The sequence below is a fragment of the Melampsora larici-populina genome (genome assembly GCF_000204055.1).
Source record: "Melampsora larici-populina 98AG31 unplaced genomic scaffold MELLAscaffold_2, whole genome shotgun sequence".
NCBI classification, from domain to species: domain Eukaryota; kingdom Fungi; phylum Basidiomycota; class Pucciniomycetes; order Pucciniales; family Melampsoraceae; genus Melampsora; species Melampsora laricis-populina.
The window spans coordinates 1,175,122-1,190,126 of NW_006768766.1; the positions used below are offsets into that span (position 1 = coordinate 1,175,122).

Consider the following 15,005-nt stretch of genomic DNA (forward strand, 5'->3'; position numbering starts at 1 on the left):
ATAATTGTGAAATACTTCAACTTAGAATCAGCCTTTTGTTGGTAGAACAAAGAACCAACAAGACTACCATTGCTGACATCATCCGGCTTAGCAACGGGATGGGTGTTTCTTCAAATCCTGAGAAAGTACATGACTTTGCCAATGAGCAGAAGTACATTGGCTTTATATGGAACACAAAGGAACAAACAGTTAGATTACCTGTAGAAAACTTGAGGAAAGGAGACGACAAATTACAGACTTTTTAGCACCAAGAGGATCCTTCTACCTGAAAGAAGCCGACCAGTTTGTAGAACGGTTGGTCCATACTTGCTACACTGTACCGCATCTGCAATTTTGCATGCCTAGCTTATGGAAATGGAAGAAGGAATGAAGAGATTTGTCAGCCAAGAGAAAGATTCCGAATGATGTACGAGAAGACCTTCAAGAATGGGATGAAACTTTACGTACGTTTGACGCCAGACAAATTATCACTGATACGACCCCAGTGGACCTAGATTGGGTTGGCAATGCTGCTCTCAAAGGGATTGGTGTGCTTATTGGTGGAAAGGAATGGGTGCAATTTGCATTGCTAGAAGGGTGGAACTCAGATTCAGGAAACGGTGTGATTCAAAACATTGCCTGGGCTGAAACTGTGGCGATTTGAATAGGATAAATCATGATTAGTCAACTGCACAGAGTCGGAGGAAAGCGATTCATAGTGCTTACTGACAATACCACATCCCAATTGGCCGTAGAGAAGAGAATGTCCGGGGACAGAGCCATAAATGGGGAGTGGAAAGCAATCCAGAAGTTGCTCATGACATTACACACTAACTTAAATGCCTCTCGAGTGAAATTGGGTGACAGCATGCCCAATCTTTTGTTGAGAGGTCTTGATGCTAGAGAAGCAGTTGATATGATTGTGATCAAAGTTCCACTTGATCTCAGACAGTTTGTTGTACAAATGCTGTGAAATAAACGTCATGTGACATCATGTTTATTCAGTTTTGTGAAATCACTGAGTAGGTGACTCAACCCGGAGTCAGAGGTGACTACCAGTTTCCGGGGTGTCAAGTAGTTTGGTGTCCACACAAACCACTTCCCAGTTGCAAATGAGTTATTTCCTAACTGCTCATAACCAGGTATTATCGCATCCCTCATGGAGTTCAGAAGAGGCCCAGAAGGATCAGACTCATCCAAAACTGACTATGTGAAAACCTACATGTTAAACGGCGCCTGGGCGGAGACAACTCAAAAACACTACAACACCGGTGTCGCGAAATTGATGGTGTACATGTTAGAATGTCAAGTTCACAGGAGTTGACTCCTACCAATTGAACCCAAAATTCTGTACGACTTTTTCACATGGGCAAGTCCACCTTTAACGGACAGCGAGTTGATTCAAGGCCCCACTTTGATTAAATTGATGACAGTTCGATTGTATCTGTCTGGCATCAAGGCGTGGCACCTGCTACACGACCAGAAATACCCTCACAATGCCACACCAAGAGCAGAATGTATTTTAACGACCACCGCAAAACTAGAGTTGCTGAAGACTCCAAACATTTCAAAGAACCCCGTTCTTGCTAAACATTTATTTATGTTGTTAGAAGCTCTTTCAGGTGGTACTTTAGAAGAACAAGTGGCTTACATTGTGGCCCTTGTAGCTTTTTGGGGAATGGCACATTTGGGTGAATTGCTAAAGTCTTTGGTAAAAGTCAGTCAAGTAAAAGTAAAAGACGTTATCTGGCACTCGGATGACAAGTTTTCAAAGATTAGAATTCAAGAAGCCAAGACTGTCACAGTGGGTGAAATTCAGGGAATTCATTGTCAACATCAAAACTCATTACTAGACCCAGTGGGGTCAGTCAGGCGTTTGATAATTAGCTCGGGAGCTACAGAAGACAATGATTTATTCTCTTATCCTTGCAACGGTAAACACATCACCCTCTCAAAGAGCAGGGCAATGAGGCTCTTCAACAATGTATGGAAACTTAAAGTTGGAGTGAAGCTCACCGGTCATTCCTTCAGAGTTGGCGGAGCTTCAGTCAGGTGGAATCTGGACACTCCGTTAGAGGAAATCATCACGGTTGATCGCTGGAAATCAAAAGCTTACAAACTTTACATCCACAAATTCAACAGTAAAGAGCTATGTGATACTATAAATCTGTTGAAAGATCTCAAGTTTCCTTAATCATTATGTCTTGGCATGCTAGTTTGGTATTTCAAATGCCCGTTTGGAATTGGTTTTGTTGATTTGTGTAACCCTTAGTACATGAACATTGCAACAATAAGCCAATAGGTGCGGGGGGAACCTTGACACGAGCCACTGTAGCTAGGGAGATCTCAGGCTCAGGATGCCGCCCCGAGTCAAGGGGAAGAGCTCTCCCATCTACAGAGACTGGTGGTCCTACCACCCCCTCTAGGAGGCCCCCCCCAAGGAACCAAAACCTCCTACAAATGGAAGTTATGTTTTGCCTAGGGCACACCAACAACTAATATTGAGTAATACAATCTGGAATTACACATCTCTTATGCTGTCCAACACAGATATCAGCAAGTTGAGAATGGCTGACTGGCGGTACCAAAAGGCACAACAGTACCGCCCCTTCCCATGACACGGGGGGAGATATTGTCTTGGGACAGTTCTGGGAACCATATCCTTCTACCTTGGATACAGCTTCTCAGGCGCGGAGTGTGGAAGGAGTGGAGCGGGAAAATTTCTCCCCTCCACTTCTTTCCCTTTCTCTTTTTATCTGCGCGCCAGACTCCCTGTCCGCAAGCCATCTCTCACCGCAGGCTTGGTCATCTCATCTCTCACATCATCTCTTTAATTTTTCAAACCCACCCTCCACCCTGGAAGTTTCTTTAATCTAATTCCTTTGATTTGAGCGTAAGTTTTGAGAATTTAAGGACCATTTAGCTTGTAGTCTCTGTCCCTATGTTTATTTAACCCTTTCTAGCCTGGTCTGTTTGTATCTGTAGTACTTAGTATTAGTTCTGTAGATGGGATGCCTAGCCCACCATCCAGAGCTCTCCAATCTACAGAGGCTGGTGGTCCTACCGCCCCCTCTAGGAGGTCCCCCCCAAGAAACCAAAACCTCCTACAAAAGGAAGTCACGGTTTGCCTAGGTCACACCAACAACTAATCTTGAGTAATACAATCTGGAATTACACATCTCTTATGTTGTCCAACACAGATATCACCAAGTTGAGAATGGATCTTAGCTGAAGAGTCAAGTTTTGCTTTCTTTGATTCGTTAAGATCTAGGTCTTCTTGATCAGGTCTGGGGGACACCACATTTCAAGGGACTTACGTTAAGTCAGGGGAGAACCGTGATGAGGCACCGAGCGGGGGGGGAGATGTTGGTAAAGGTGCCATGCCAGGGTTATGTGTGTGTGTCAGTGATGTGAGTTATTTCACAGGGTATGAAACAGTTGGGAAAGGCTGTGAAATGGCAACTGAAACTCAGTCTTGGTCCTCTTGACAGCCCTATGTTCCATAAAGTTTAGAGCAAAGGCTGAACATGCAGGGCTGTTCATGAATACTTATTGAGCTAAGGCGGTGGAACAGGCGGAACCATGCATATCTGAGCTGCTCAGATGAAACACAATTGCGACACAATTGCAAGACTTTTGCAAGACTCTAGCCCCCCTCAACGTCAAGGGGGGTTTTGGCGGTCCTTGTGTTAGCCGTTTTGGGTTTTATGCTTTCTGCTTCTCAGCCTGTGTTGGGCTTTTGTGAGTAGATTTCCCTTTGGGTTGTCTTCATAGTTTTTTTTTGGTCTTTATAAAGTCCTCTGCAATGGGTGAACTAATGCGTATGTGGTTGATCTGACCCTGGTAACCTAGGTTATTGATATCTAGGAACGGAGGACCAAGAGTAGCACCATAACATGGATGGGAAAATAGTCAAATAATATGGATTGACGAGAAAGTGGCAGATAAGTATGTAATGTTCATCTCACCTGTTCTCACTCTAGGACTTGCTACCAAGCCTGATAGTTTCTTTCCTCCATTTTTTCTCATGTATTTCCTTTCCTTCCTTTTCTTCTCATCCTCAATTCTTGCTTTCTTTGACTGCACCCAGGACAATTTTGAATCATTGTATGACTTGTCTGAAAAGATCATTTCACTGTCGATGTATTCTAGTGTCAATTCGCTTCTTGCACCTTCTTCATTGTGGTTTCCCTAGTTAGTTCCTATTGCTTGTTCTTCAATGATCTGTCCTGAGCTTTGCGCTTTGGCTTGCACTTGAGTTTAATTAAATTTTGGGGTCTCTCTTGTTCTTGCTGTAAAAGCAGTTGTGTTGGATTTTGATCATCTGAACTATGCGCCTGTCCTTGGTTCTCTAAGTTTTCTGGCTCTGACACTTGTTCTGGTGGTTGATTTTGTGTTTGAGTCCCAAGGTTTGTGTCTTTTGTCTTGGGTTCTTTACGTGTTTTCTTTGCTGCCGGTACTTTTTCTGCTGGAGGTGGTGCTTCTGGTGGAAGATGACTGCCTTCTTGACTTTCTGGAGGGACTGAGTTTTCCCTGCTTTTCCATTTTGTCTGAATCCTCTCAGTTTCTGTTTGGTTTTGTTTTGTTCTGCAAATAGCTCTCTTTGATTTTGTTCTGACATTTCTTCTTTAGTTTCTTTCTCTTTCTCTCTTTCTTTTTTTTGAATGAGTTAAAATTTATGAATAGGATATTTTCTTGATTGATTCTGCTTTAATGTTTTTCTTCTTTTGAAATTCTTGAGAATTTAATGTTTATGACCTTTGCGCAATAAGGAAACTGTGAGTAGTGTGGAATTTTTTTCTATCTTCCAAATTTCCTCTCTGCACTACTGCACAAACTATTTGTACAGTTTGTCCTTGGGCTTAAGCCTAAGTCCTTCTTGCTCTTAGACACATGCTCTCACTTCCCTCTGTAGACCTGAGTCACCCTGTGTGCACCTTGGGTCACTCTCCCATCACTAGGTGTGGCTCCCAAAGATGAGGTTGACATTGAATGCAAAGGAAGGGAAGCACTGGCAGAACAAGCGGTAAGTTTGTCTGAGCTATCATAAACATTGTATTTTGATATTGTAGCACTGAATGTCAAAGAGTGGGAGTTGGTGGATGACATGGACCCGCTGTTCTAAGTGAAGGAAGGGTTGTGTTCTTGAGACAATGAGAAACAAAGAGAGGGAGAGTTGCAAGGAAAAAATTCATGTGATTGAGAGATCTGTGACAGGAAAAGATGTGACTAGAATGAGGCAATTGATTAATATTCAGGATACAGTACATTGTGGATCCACTGGAGTGACCATCAAAGAAAGCCCACAATCTATGAGGAATGCACAGATTTACAGGCATCAATTTCTAGCTTATTTATCAAAGATGTAAGCTTTGAAACATATGATTTTATCTATTTGTAAAAGCAAGGAACATAAAGCTGAAAGAAACAACACCATTCCTAGGGTTATTCCGCAGATCAACCAGCTTCAATGGTTAGTTAGTTGATCAGAAATTGAATCTCTAACTCACACAAGGAGATCACAAAACTAATAAGATCAGTCAACACAGCATTTGTCAAAGCTAATGAAAGAAAACACAGCCAGCATCCAAATAGCTGCATAGGACATATCAAACAGGAGAAACTACACCAAGACATCATTTCTTGGCTTATAATATCATTGATATTTATAACTACCATAACCCCCACCACCACCACCACGGGGTGGACACCCACCACTACCACATGGCCCACCACCACCACCAAATGGACCACCACCACCACCACTACCACATGGCCCACAACCACCACCAAACGGACTACCACCACCACCATTACCCCCCTGGAATGCATAGGGATTACCACCCCTGCCACCCCCAAAGCCACCCCCAAAGCCACCCTGGAAGCCACCCCCACCACCCCCACCACCCCCTGGTGCCATCTGATAACCCCCTGGAAGGCCACCCCCCCCACCCATACCACCCTGCATATACTGACCACCCCCATTTCCGCCATATTCCTCCTTGAAATAATTTATCCACTGATATGCTCTGAGAAAAAATAATCCAATGCAAGCCACTGAAAGAATTTGTGCCAAGAAGGCCAGTCCCCCTCCCCCTCCCTTTCCCCCTCCACCTCCCCCCCCTTCTTGGCGGTTGTTACAACCCAGTAATTTCCTCAACCTCATGCGTGGCACATATTTCTCCTCTGGGTTTTCCTTTGGGGTATAGATTGTCTCATCAAAGTTTTCATTCAATTTGGCCAAGTATTTAGCTGGTTGTGCACGATCCATCAAACTCTGGACTGCAGGAATATACTCTACTGAGGCCACTGCAGCAGCTGGAGCAAGCACTGAAGTACTTCCCAGCTCTAAATGAGGAGAAATGGGTAGTAGGTCCAGAGGCCTACCATCTACCAGGTATTCCTTACTAAGTAATGCTAGAAGAACAATTCTTCCGATTTTTGTCTTAAATACTGAAGCTTTTTTTGGAGTGATTTCAGGCATTATGTTGCTGTAGATCTGTGGATTGAGAAGAGAATTCACAAATTAAAAAAACCTTGAAGTGTATTACCCAGTTATGAATTAAGCAAACTTACCAAACAAAATCTTGTATCCTGGTATCTTGGGTATTATCACTGTTGATCTTCAAAGATGTATCTGTTACTAATGGCTCTGAAGATAATAGATTGGCAAACTTTGATCTTTTATGGTAGATATGGGCTCAAGGGGTCTTGATAGTACTAGGTGATCAAGATACAACGACTTCTTCAGATCCAGGGCTTGAGATCTATCTCTTTAGAGACAAAAAATTGGTCAAAGAGATTGAAAATTCAAGGAAGACGAGGGAGTGAAATTTTTGTGTGGCAGCTGAAAAATGATGAGACTTTATGCGCTCCAATGCCACATCACTTCAAACCAGACCATAGAATGTTTTTCCCCACATGTCTGACCAAGTGTTCAGACAAACCTCAAGAAATGATTCAATTGAATCTTATGCAACATCATTGCACCAAAGGTTGTGACAATAAAGTCTGTTATCTTAATGTGAGGCTCTTGGACTCGCTACCAAGTTCCACTTATGTAAAGAAAAAATGACATAAATAGATTTGATTTGCAACAATGATTGATAATGATGAGACTTTACATGTCTGACATTGTGTTGAATTCAGTTTTGAGTGAGCTCAGTCTATGCAGCTTTTGTGTGCAGAAAGGTTACAAAAACTGAATCATCTTGAAATGATGATTATGGCTTGAGAGCTAGATTGGCAGATGTGCCTCAAGTGGCTACAGGCTTTGTGGCAATGTATAGCTCAGACAATTCAGCTAGGCTTCCTGAATGGGATATGGCATTTTTTATCAACCCCTCTCGATGATACAAATGATAAAAAGTTTGGGCGGGTGGTGGTTTATCAAAATTTACGTATACAATAAAACTCTCCCGGTGTTTTGAGTTGAATTGACCTCTGTAGATGATTTGATTTAATCTTATGCCAAATCACTTCACCAAACTTCGCACTGATGAGGAGTGTCATGTCCTTGTGAGGCTGTTGAGTCCTGTTGAGTCCCAACCGACCTCTGCGGATACAAAGGAAAAATTGAATGATGGTCTCAATTTGTAACAATGATTGATCATGATGAAACTTTACATGATTACAACATTCAATTCCGTTTTGAGTGTGTTCAGTTTATGCAGCATGCTTTTGCAGAAAGGTTACAAAAACTGACTTGCGGCAATGAACAGATCAGATGATCTAGCTACAAAGCTTAACTCATGAAAACTGGCCATTGCCACTCAATCCTGCTCTGATGATACCATGAGTAGTTTGAGTGCACAGTTGCTTAGTGAAGCGTTACTGTGATTTACATATATTTACAATCATCTTTCGCAGGGTTTCTTGTAGCTTCTAGTTCAATTAACCTCCGCAGATGAATCAATCAAGTCTTACGCCGGATTATTCCACCAGAATGGTGCTGGTGAAGAGTGTCAGATCCTTGTGAGGCTTTTGAGTTGCTGCTGGCTTCCGCATATGTAAAAATATTGAATGATGGTCTTGATTTGCAACAACAATCAATCATGATGAAACTTTTGATGATTACACAATTCAATTCTGTTGTGTGTGTGCTGATTTAATGCAGATTGCTCTTACAGAAAGGTTACAAAAGCTGACTTGCAGAAATGCATAGGACAGACAATCTAGCTAAGCTTACCTGATCAAAGATGGCCCTTTCTACTTGACCCTTCTGATGATACCAATGATGAAAAGGTTGGGCGGGTGGGTGGTTTTGTAAAATTTGTGTCACAGTGATTTACGTAGACAATTATCTTTCAAGGTGTTTCCAGTTGAATGAACCTCCACAGATGATTGAGTTGAATCTTGTTCCAAATCTTTTCACCAAACCTTGTGCTGATGAAGAGTGTCATGTTTTTGTGAGAGGTTGCGACTGAAAATAAAAAATCAAGGAAAACAACAAAAAAAAGAATGATGATGATGAAACTTTACAGGATTGCAATTTTTGATGAATGAGGGCCAATCCTCAGGCCTTTGATGTTGACCTGTCCCTCCCCCATGAAAGTCAGCACAAATATTTCACTCATTCTTTCTGGCGTGTCACATCCCTGATGAAAGCTCAGTGAGAGCTTTCATTTGTGTGACCTGTTACACCTACACCCACAGTGCACCGCTCCACTCTGCTAAAACTCCAATTTTTACAAGTGTAGTGATTTTGCGCTATGAGGAAACCACTAACGCTACACTATGTTTTTCAAAGCGCCATGGTGTTTTGGAAGCAATGCGGGTTTAAAAACCGCTCCGCTCAACTATTGCTCAATCTCACAGCTGGTAGTGCCTCAGAGTGCGGCAAAGGCTTTTATTGTTCAACCCATGTTTATTAATTTGTTATATCAGAAGAATCTATAGAGTAGGGATAATGAGAAACTAAATTGAAAAAAATTGAAGAGAAACATGCACAACCTTTTTTTGGATTTCTTTAGATAATTAAAGAACTAGAGTGATCAAATCACAAAGTCTGCGTTATGTGAAACAAAAGAACAAAGAAATTCAAAAAGAAAACCTACAAGTTGAGATTGAATTGGATCAATTGATTGAGATGCTAGCAAAACAAAACAACCTCAAGAGTCATAAAATTAGAATAAATCAAATAAAGTTAATTAGTTTTACATACTCAGAGGCTGTAAAAGCCCTTCTTGAACTTCCCTATTGAGCCTAGATTTAAAATACCAACACTTTCCAAATAGGGCAGCGCAGATACGTCACCAAATTTTGGTGCAAACTTTGCTTGACAGTTTGTACCGCGGTCACTAGGGAGATGAAATGTCTGCTTTGAATGTCAAACGGTTCTCAATGCGGAAGCCAATCTGATTCTTGAGGTCCGTCCTTTTGATGTGTGAAGCTCGGGCTTTATATGTTTGGATTTGCGAAATCTTGTGATCACTGGTCATTGCGTTTTCCCCTTATGGCATTCTCACAACCGGTCAAATGAAGGGAAGGAGCTCGACACTGCCTTTGGGTGTGGTTGGTTGATACACTATTCCGCAGTGGAGGTGAACGTTGGTGGGTGTGTTCAAGGAAAGCGTGATGGGGGAGCAGTAATTATTCCTCATGGTCTCAATTTTTTTTCTTCCATTGTCACCAAGGCCAGCGGCATCATCAATCAATACGCTGACTTTGTCAATTTTTGTCCTCTGCCTTGTAGGGCGGAAACTTCACATACTTTGTTATATCTCTGTGTTTTGTTATCATTGGAACAAGGCCCTCAGCAACTCACTGACTTGTCTTTTATTCGCGTCTTGTGCTTCTCTGCAGACCAACAACAAAGTCAGAGCTCCTCAACACTCTACCTCCTTCTTTGTAGATCTGTTATCACCTTTTTGTTATTGTTTCTCTATGGATTTCAAAGTATCAGGGCAAATCTTTCTCTTTATTATCTTGTCCTTTCCAACCATCAGCTGTTTCATCTCCTTCCAAGTGTACATTCTAGTCCAAGGGGAACCATGGCCACAAGTAATCCCTGTCCTACTAATTCCTCAAGCCACAACAAACCTGAGGTTTTCAACACTGGTTCTAGCACACAAATATCAACTGTTGTCCTCAGTGGGACCAACAATTTTCCCCAACCGGCCAACATTCATGATTTTCTGCCCTTCCCATTAGTTCATGTCATCCCTCCCCCCGCTGGCTTCAATCACAACCCAGACTTCAATTGCTTTGTTTGCAACACTCCATGTCTACCACCCTGTTTCCCCACTAATTGTTTGCATCACCCTTCCTTGCAAGATAAAATCCCAAACAATGTAAGTTTTGCTATGAAGGCTTCCTCCCCATGGATTTCTCAATGCCTCTCACTCAGGAATTGTAAGTCATTTCTCTTTCAACACTATTTTGCCTACTAGTTGTCTCAATCCAGACTTGCACCTAGGCAGTTGCAGTCCCCTCACTCACAACACCACCTCCCACCTCAAAAGTCCTTTGATGACAACATATTCAACTTTGGTCTGGCTGGTCACCGCAATGTGTACTTGGTTGATAGTCTCTACTGCCGGCGCAAGAAAGCTATCAACAGCATCTTCTGTGCTTCTTGAAGTGGCTCAAGATTGTACCAGCAAGTGTTGCACCTTGATTCATAGCCATCACTCAGATCTGAACGGTGGGCCAATTGTCAAATTGTTTAGAGCTGATGTTGTTAGCATTTTACGCCGCTACCACACTATTCATACTGTTGAAAGGATCAAGAGGCAACACCAAGCATGAGCATTAGTTGTTCAACTTTGCAAGCTGATACTCTTCTGTTCATCTGTTGATTTTCCTTACATTTTTGCACTCATTTTGCCGTAATTTTTTCTGGTTTTTAAGATATTCTCAACATCATTCTACTGTGACTCTGTTTTCCTGACCTGCTCCCAGTGCTCCATTCCTGTTGTCTCAGTTTCTCTAATTTCTCGGGCAGGTAGCAATTCAATGTAAGTGTGTGCTTCCGTTAGTTGCTGCTTTATTCTTTCTTTGCATTGTTACATTTGTTCATCTGTGTACCATATGGCATGTTTTTTTTCACTTCTGAGTCATTCATTAGTCTGTGCGCTTGCAAGTTCAATTTGAAGTCTTTTCTTTCAAAGTGTTGATGCCTGGTGTGCGATTGGATCTGGACCGCAGGGATGAGGTTAGCTCCTTTCATCCCCGCAGCCTTGGAGATGAGGTTATGCCTCATCTCCGCGGGCTCAGATCCCTGAGTGACTACGAGCTACATTTGCCAATTGACTTTTGAGATATTTTGTTTGCTTACCAGTCCTGCGTGACTAAGCTGTGTGTGTCATTGTCCTGCATGACATATTTTACTCCTGAATCAAATATGTCTTGTGTCAGTCCTGCATTGACTAACCTTAGCTCCGTCAGTCCTGTGTGACTATCTCATTGTGTCATTTGATATAAGCTGTGCTCTACAACATGTCAGTTGTGTGATAGTTCCATTGTTGTCATTTCACTGCAGTCATCTCTGACATAACCCATACCCAAAAAATTGTGGCCCAAAAGTATGGGTTTTGCTAGAGTATAGGTTATCAGGTTGTGGGCGCGCTGATAATTTTGTAGGCGCGCCGAGGCGCGTTTTTTTGTGATTTTTCCCGCCAAGGCACCACTTGGCGTGCCGGGCGCGTATTCTTACAAAAAAAATTGCCAACAACCACAATGTTGTTTATACATTGTCATTTATTCTACGTTTGTATTGCTAGAGCTGTCTACCACCACCAACATACCTTTTGGAGGTGAGAAAAGCTAAAAAGAGCTGTCTTCAAAGCTCACAGCAAGGATCCAAGTCTCCAATATTGGTGACAGGACATAGAACTTCAAAGATCTGGTGTGTTTTGTGAAAGGCACGCCAACCCTGATTTTGCTGATTTATTTGACGCCTAGGCGTGCCAAAGCGTGTTTTTTGCGCTGCACCCACAACCTGAATAGGTTACCTCAATCTCTTTCAAAAGCCATATTTATATATTTACTGATAAAATATGGGTTATGACAAAGATTGTATGAAACAAAAACAAACTTGTTAGGAAACCTCAAAAAACATATCAGAAAGAGTCTGCTGCTGTGCAGCTTCAACACATAGCAATCAGCAGTGTCTAAGAGAGGCTTGGATGGCCCTTTCATACCTCTGCACTTCTTGTGCATTGTCACTTTCAAAGTAATATAGCATGATATCTGAGGCTTTGAGGAATTCTTCATTGGTACACCGTGTCCGTATCCGTGTAGCACGTCCACGTGCACACACCAAATACTTTCAATACATACTTGAAAGACACATTAAAGAGGTCTCCACAATAGGCATGTCTTCCCTTTGTCAACTGGGACGTTGGCACTCAGTTGACCCCAACTGCTGACAAAGGATCCCACAAATTCTTTTGTCAAATTGTCATTCACAAAGGGTGCTCGGCACCGATCTCAGACTAAAGCCTACCAAACAGCTTTCTGTTTTTTTTCAAAACTCTCCGTGTGTGCACGTCGACGTGCTACAAGGATACCGACATGGTGGTAGGTTGTGGTGGTGAGGTATATTTCCTACTGTAGATTCTTTTTCATTTGCTTCTTGTTGCATTCTTGAAACCTTCCCCAATATTGGCCACACTGTATTTGGACAACTTTGCAGGAAGCATAATGTAATTGAGTTTGTGATGTGTGGTGTGTGAAAGTTAAATAAGATTGAATAAGGTTACCATCAATAGAGTTTGCCTGTAAATCTTCATGTTTAGAGTTTTTCAAGCCTCCCTTGGTCATTTTTTTTGTCAAATGACCCCTGAATTATGGGTTATGAGCTTTGGTTTCCCTCAAAAACCTTATGGGTTATGGGGTACTACAAAGTTATGGGTCATGTACCCACTTTCTCTGCAATTTTTCTGCACATGGCCAAATTTGTATGGGTTTTGATGGAGTATGGCTTACAGCACAGATGGATTATGTCAGAGATGACTGTATATAACCTCACTGGAGCAGCTACAGGAAAGGTGCTTTGCTCTTCACCTTTCCTCTGTTTCATCTTGTGCTGCTCCAGGTAGGTTTTTCTGTCTTCTTGACTTTTCTCTCATTTTCTCTTTCTCTTTACATGAAATCAAAGTCTGAACCTTTCCTTTGTTTCATCTTGTGCTGCTCCAGACTCAAGAGATTCCACAGCAACTGTGAACCAAAGAAGGCTCAGCAGAGATCCCAAAACGTTCTAGGCCATGCGCAACGTGATTCTTGTCTGTGTAGACAAGGGGTACCAGAGGTTGGGCTAAAGGGCCAAGGACACGGTGAGCTTGGTCAAAGTTAGTGGCCGGTTGAGTAAACTGAGGACTTACTTGTTCCGCCAGCCAAGGTTTTATTTGGTGAAGCGGCGGACAAGTCTGGGAGACCTGAGGAGGGGGACTTTCTGGAGCTTGACAGCTGTGTTCAAGTCAAGAGTGATTGTAGATGAGACTGATGGAGCTTTGGTTTGAAAACCACCACTGAAATTCCAAAGGTCCTATAGATACTTCTTGGTTTCCCAGGGTAGTAAAAGCAAAACCAGATGGAGCAAGATTAATTTTGAGATCATTTGGGACATAGAGACTTTGGAAATGAGTTCAAAGGTCAAGTTGTAAGTCTTTGTAAGCTTGGTGATTAAATATGTTGATTCACTGCCAGGATTAAACACTGTCCTAATTGGGATAATGTGTTGCTTTTTGGGGATAATTAATTTTGGCCATATAAATGCTAAATTAATGCAAAAGTGATCATTATTACGTTAGGGACAGTGTTTAATCCTGGCAGTGATTGTACATGAGACTAAGATTGGCTTTTCCTTGGCCCACTTGGATGCTTTATGAGCTTCAAAGCCACAAGTGATGGTGATTTGAGGCGTGGAACCATCAAAAGCTGGTGTGTTGGACATTGAGCGTGATGTCCGTGGTCAACTCATAGCAGTTCCCAAGGACCATCCACAAGTGTGTTTAGCTTTACCAACTGGGAACACAGGGGACGTACATGTGCGGTTTTCCTTTGCTGCAGCAAGAGCATCAAACTGTTGGTAGGCCATTGCAGTTGAAGGCTGATACATCATGTTGTTGGGGATTGAGGCTGGGTATTGGACAGCATTGTTGTGAGCAGCCACCTTGGCAGCGGCGTGTTTGAACACTCTTGCATCAAAACTGGAGCTCAGGTTTGAATCTTGGTTGTTGGATTGATTATTTGCGTAAGCCGGGTGATTAGGAGGTTGAGGATAGGAGGCGGAGGTAAGAGAGTTGTTTTGGTTAAAGCTGTTAACAATTGGGGAGGCAGGTTCAACCAAGATTGAACCGCTTGATGAATTAACTTGTGCTGGCAAGGGAGAAGAAAGCCAGATTTCCAGACAAGGTGGACAAAACCCACAAAAGGTTGCTTGATTTTGATGACGGGAGGAGCACATGGGGGTATTCACATTCATTTTGCAAATCATATAAGTGAAGATGAAAGATGAAGGTAGGTGGAATAGTGATAACTAATCTAAGAAGAAACAATACTGGGTGAAGAGGATGGAAAAAATTACCAACCCAGACACACTTGGTTATATATAGAAGACAAGACATGGAAAACATGTGCTGGGTTATCCAGTACCGTGGCATGGCCCTCAATTCATGACTAGTCTGGGGAAATAACAGAATATTTTATTTATTGATGTATTGACGCAAATGGCAGTTGTAGGCAAGGCAGTCATTCAAAAATTGAAAAGTTACTAATCAATCTGGCTCGGTTGCTGAACCCAAGGGCAAGGTATAGTCCAGACTAGCGGACTCAGGGTCAAAACCATCCAGACAGGCCTCTGTAGCAAAGTTTCATCTTGAACTACGCGCTCTTGTGGTTTTGACTCAATTGTCGCTCCACAGCCACCATATATCTTGCTTATAACATGTGGCAACAACACCCGACTCGCAGCGCAGACTGCGAGGCACAGCCTGCGCTTGCGCTGTGGCTCAGCGCAGGGGTTTTTGAAAATACTGGTGACTGTGCCTTTTTGCAGTGCAGGGGCTGTTCGATTTTTTGCC

The 15,005-nt window shown here is 42.5% G+C and overlaps 3 protein-coding genes across 3 annotated transcripts; all 3 read right to left on the reverse strand.

Moving 5' to 3' along the window:
* Window positions 1-4,181: 4,181 nt before the first annotated feature.
* Window positions 4,182-4,968, reverse strand: MELLADRAFT_101711 (uncharacterized protein; the record flags this gene model as incomplete). The annotated part of the gene is made up of 2 exons (XM_007404734.1): window positions 4,182-4,515; window positions 4,883-4,968. 2 exons carry the CDS (start codon window positions 4,966-4,968, stop codon window positions 4,182-4,184), a joined length of 420 nt encoding a protein of 139 aa, XP_007404796.1.
* Window positions 4,969-5,635: 667 nt separating this feature from the next.
* On the reverse strand, window positions 5,636-6,463 carry MELLADRAFT_89027 (uncharacterized protein; the record flags this gene model as incomplete). The annotated part of the gene is made up of 1 exon (XM_007404733.1): window positions 5,636-6,463. The coding sequence occupies one exon, from the start codon at window positions 6,461-6,463 to the stop codon at window positions 5,636-5,638; it is 828 nt and encodes a 275-aa protein (XP_007404795.1).
* Window positions 6,464-13,894: 7,431 nt separating this feature from the next.
* MELLADRAFT_101713 (uncharacterized protein) lies at window positions 13,895-14,407 on the reverse strand (the record flags this gene model as incomplete). The annotated part of the gene is made up of 1 exon (XM_007404732.1): window positions 13,895-14,407. One exon carries the CDS (start codon window positions 14,405-14,407, stop codon window positions 13,895-13,897), a length of 513 nt encoding a protein of 170 aa, XP_007404794.1.
* Window positions 14,408-15,005: the final 598 nt, after the last annotated feature.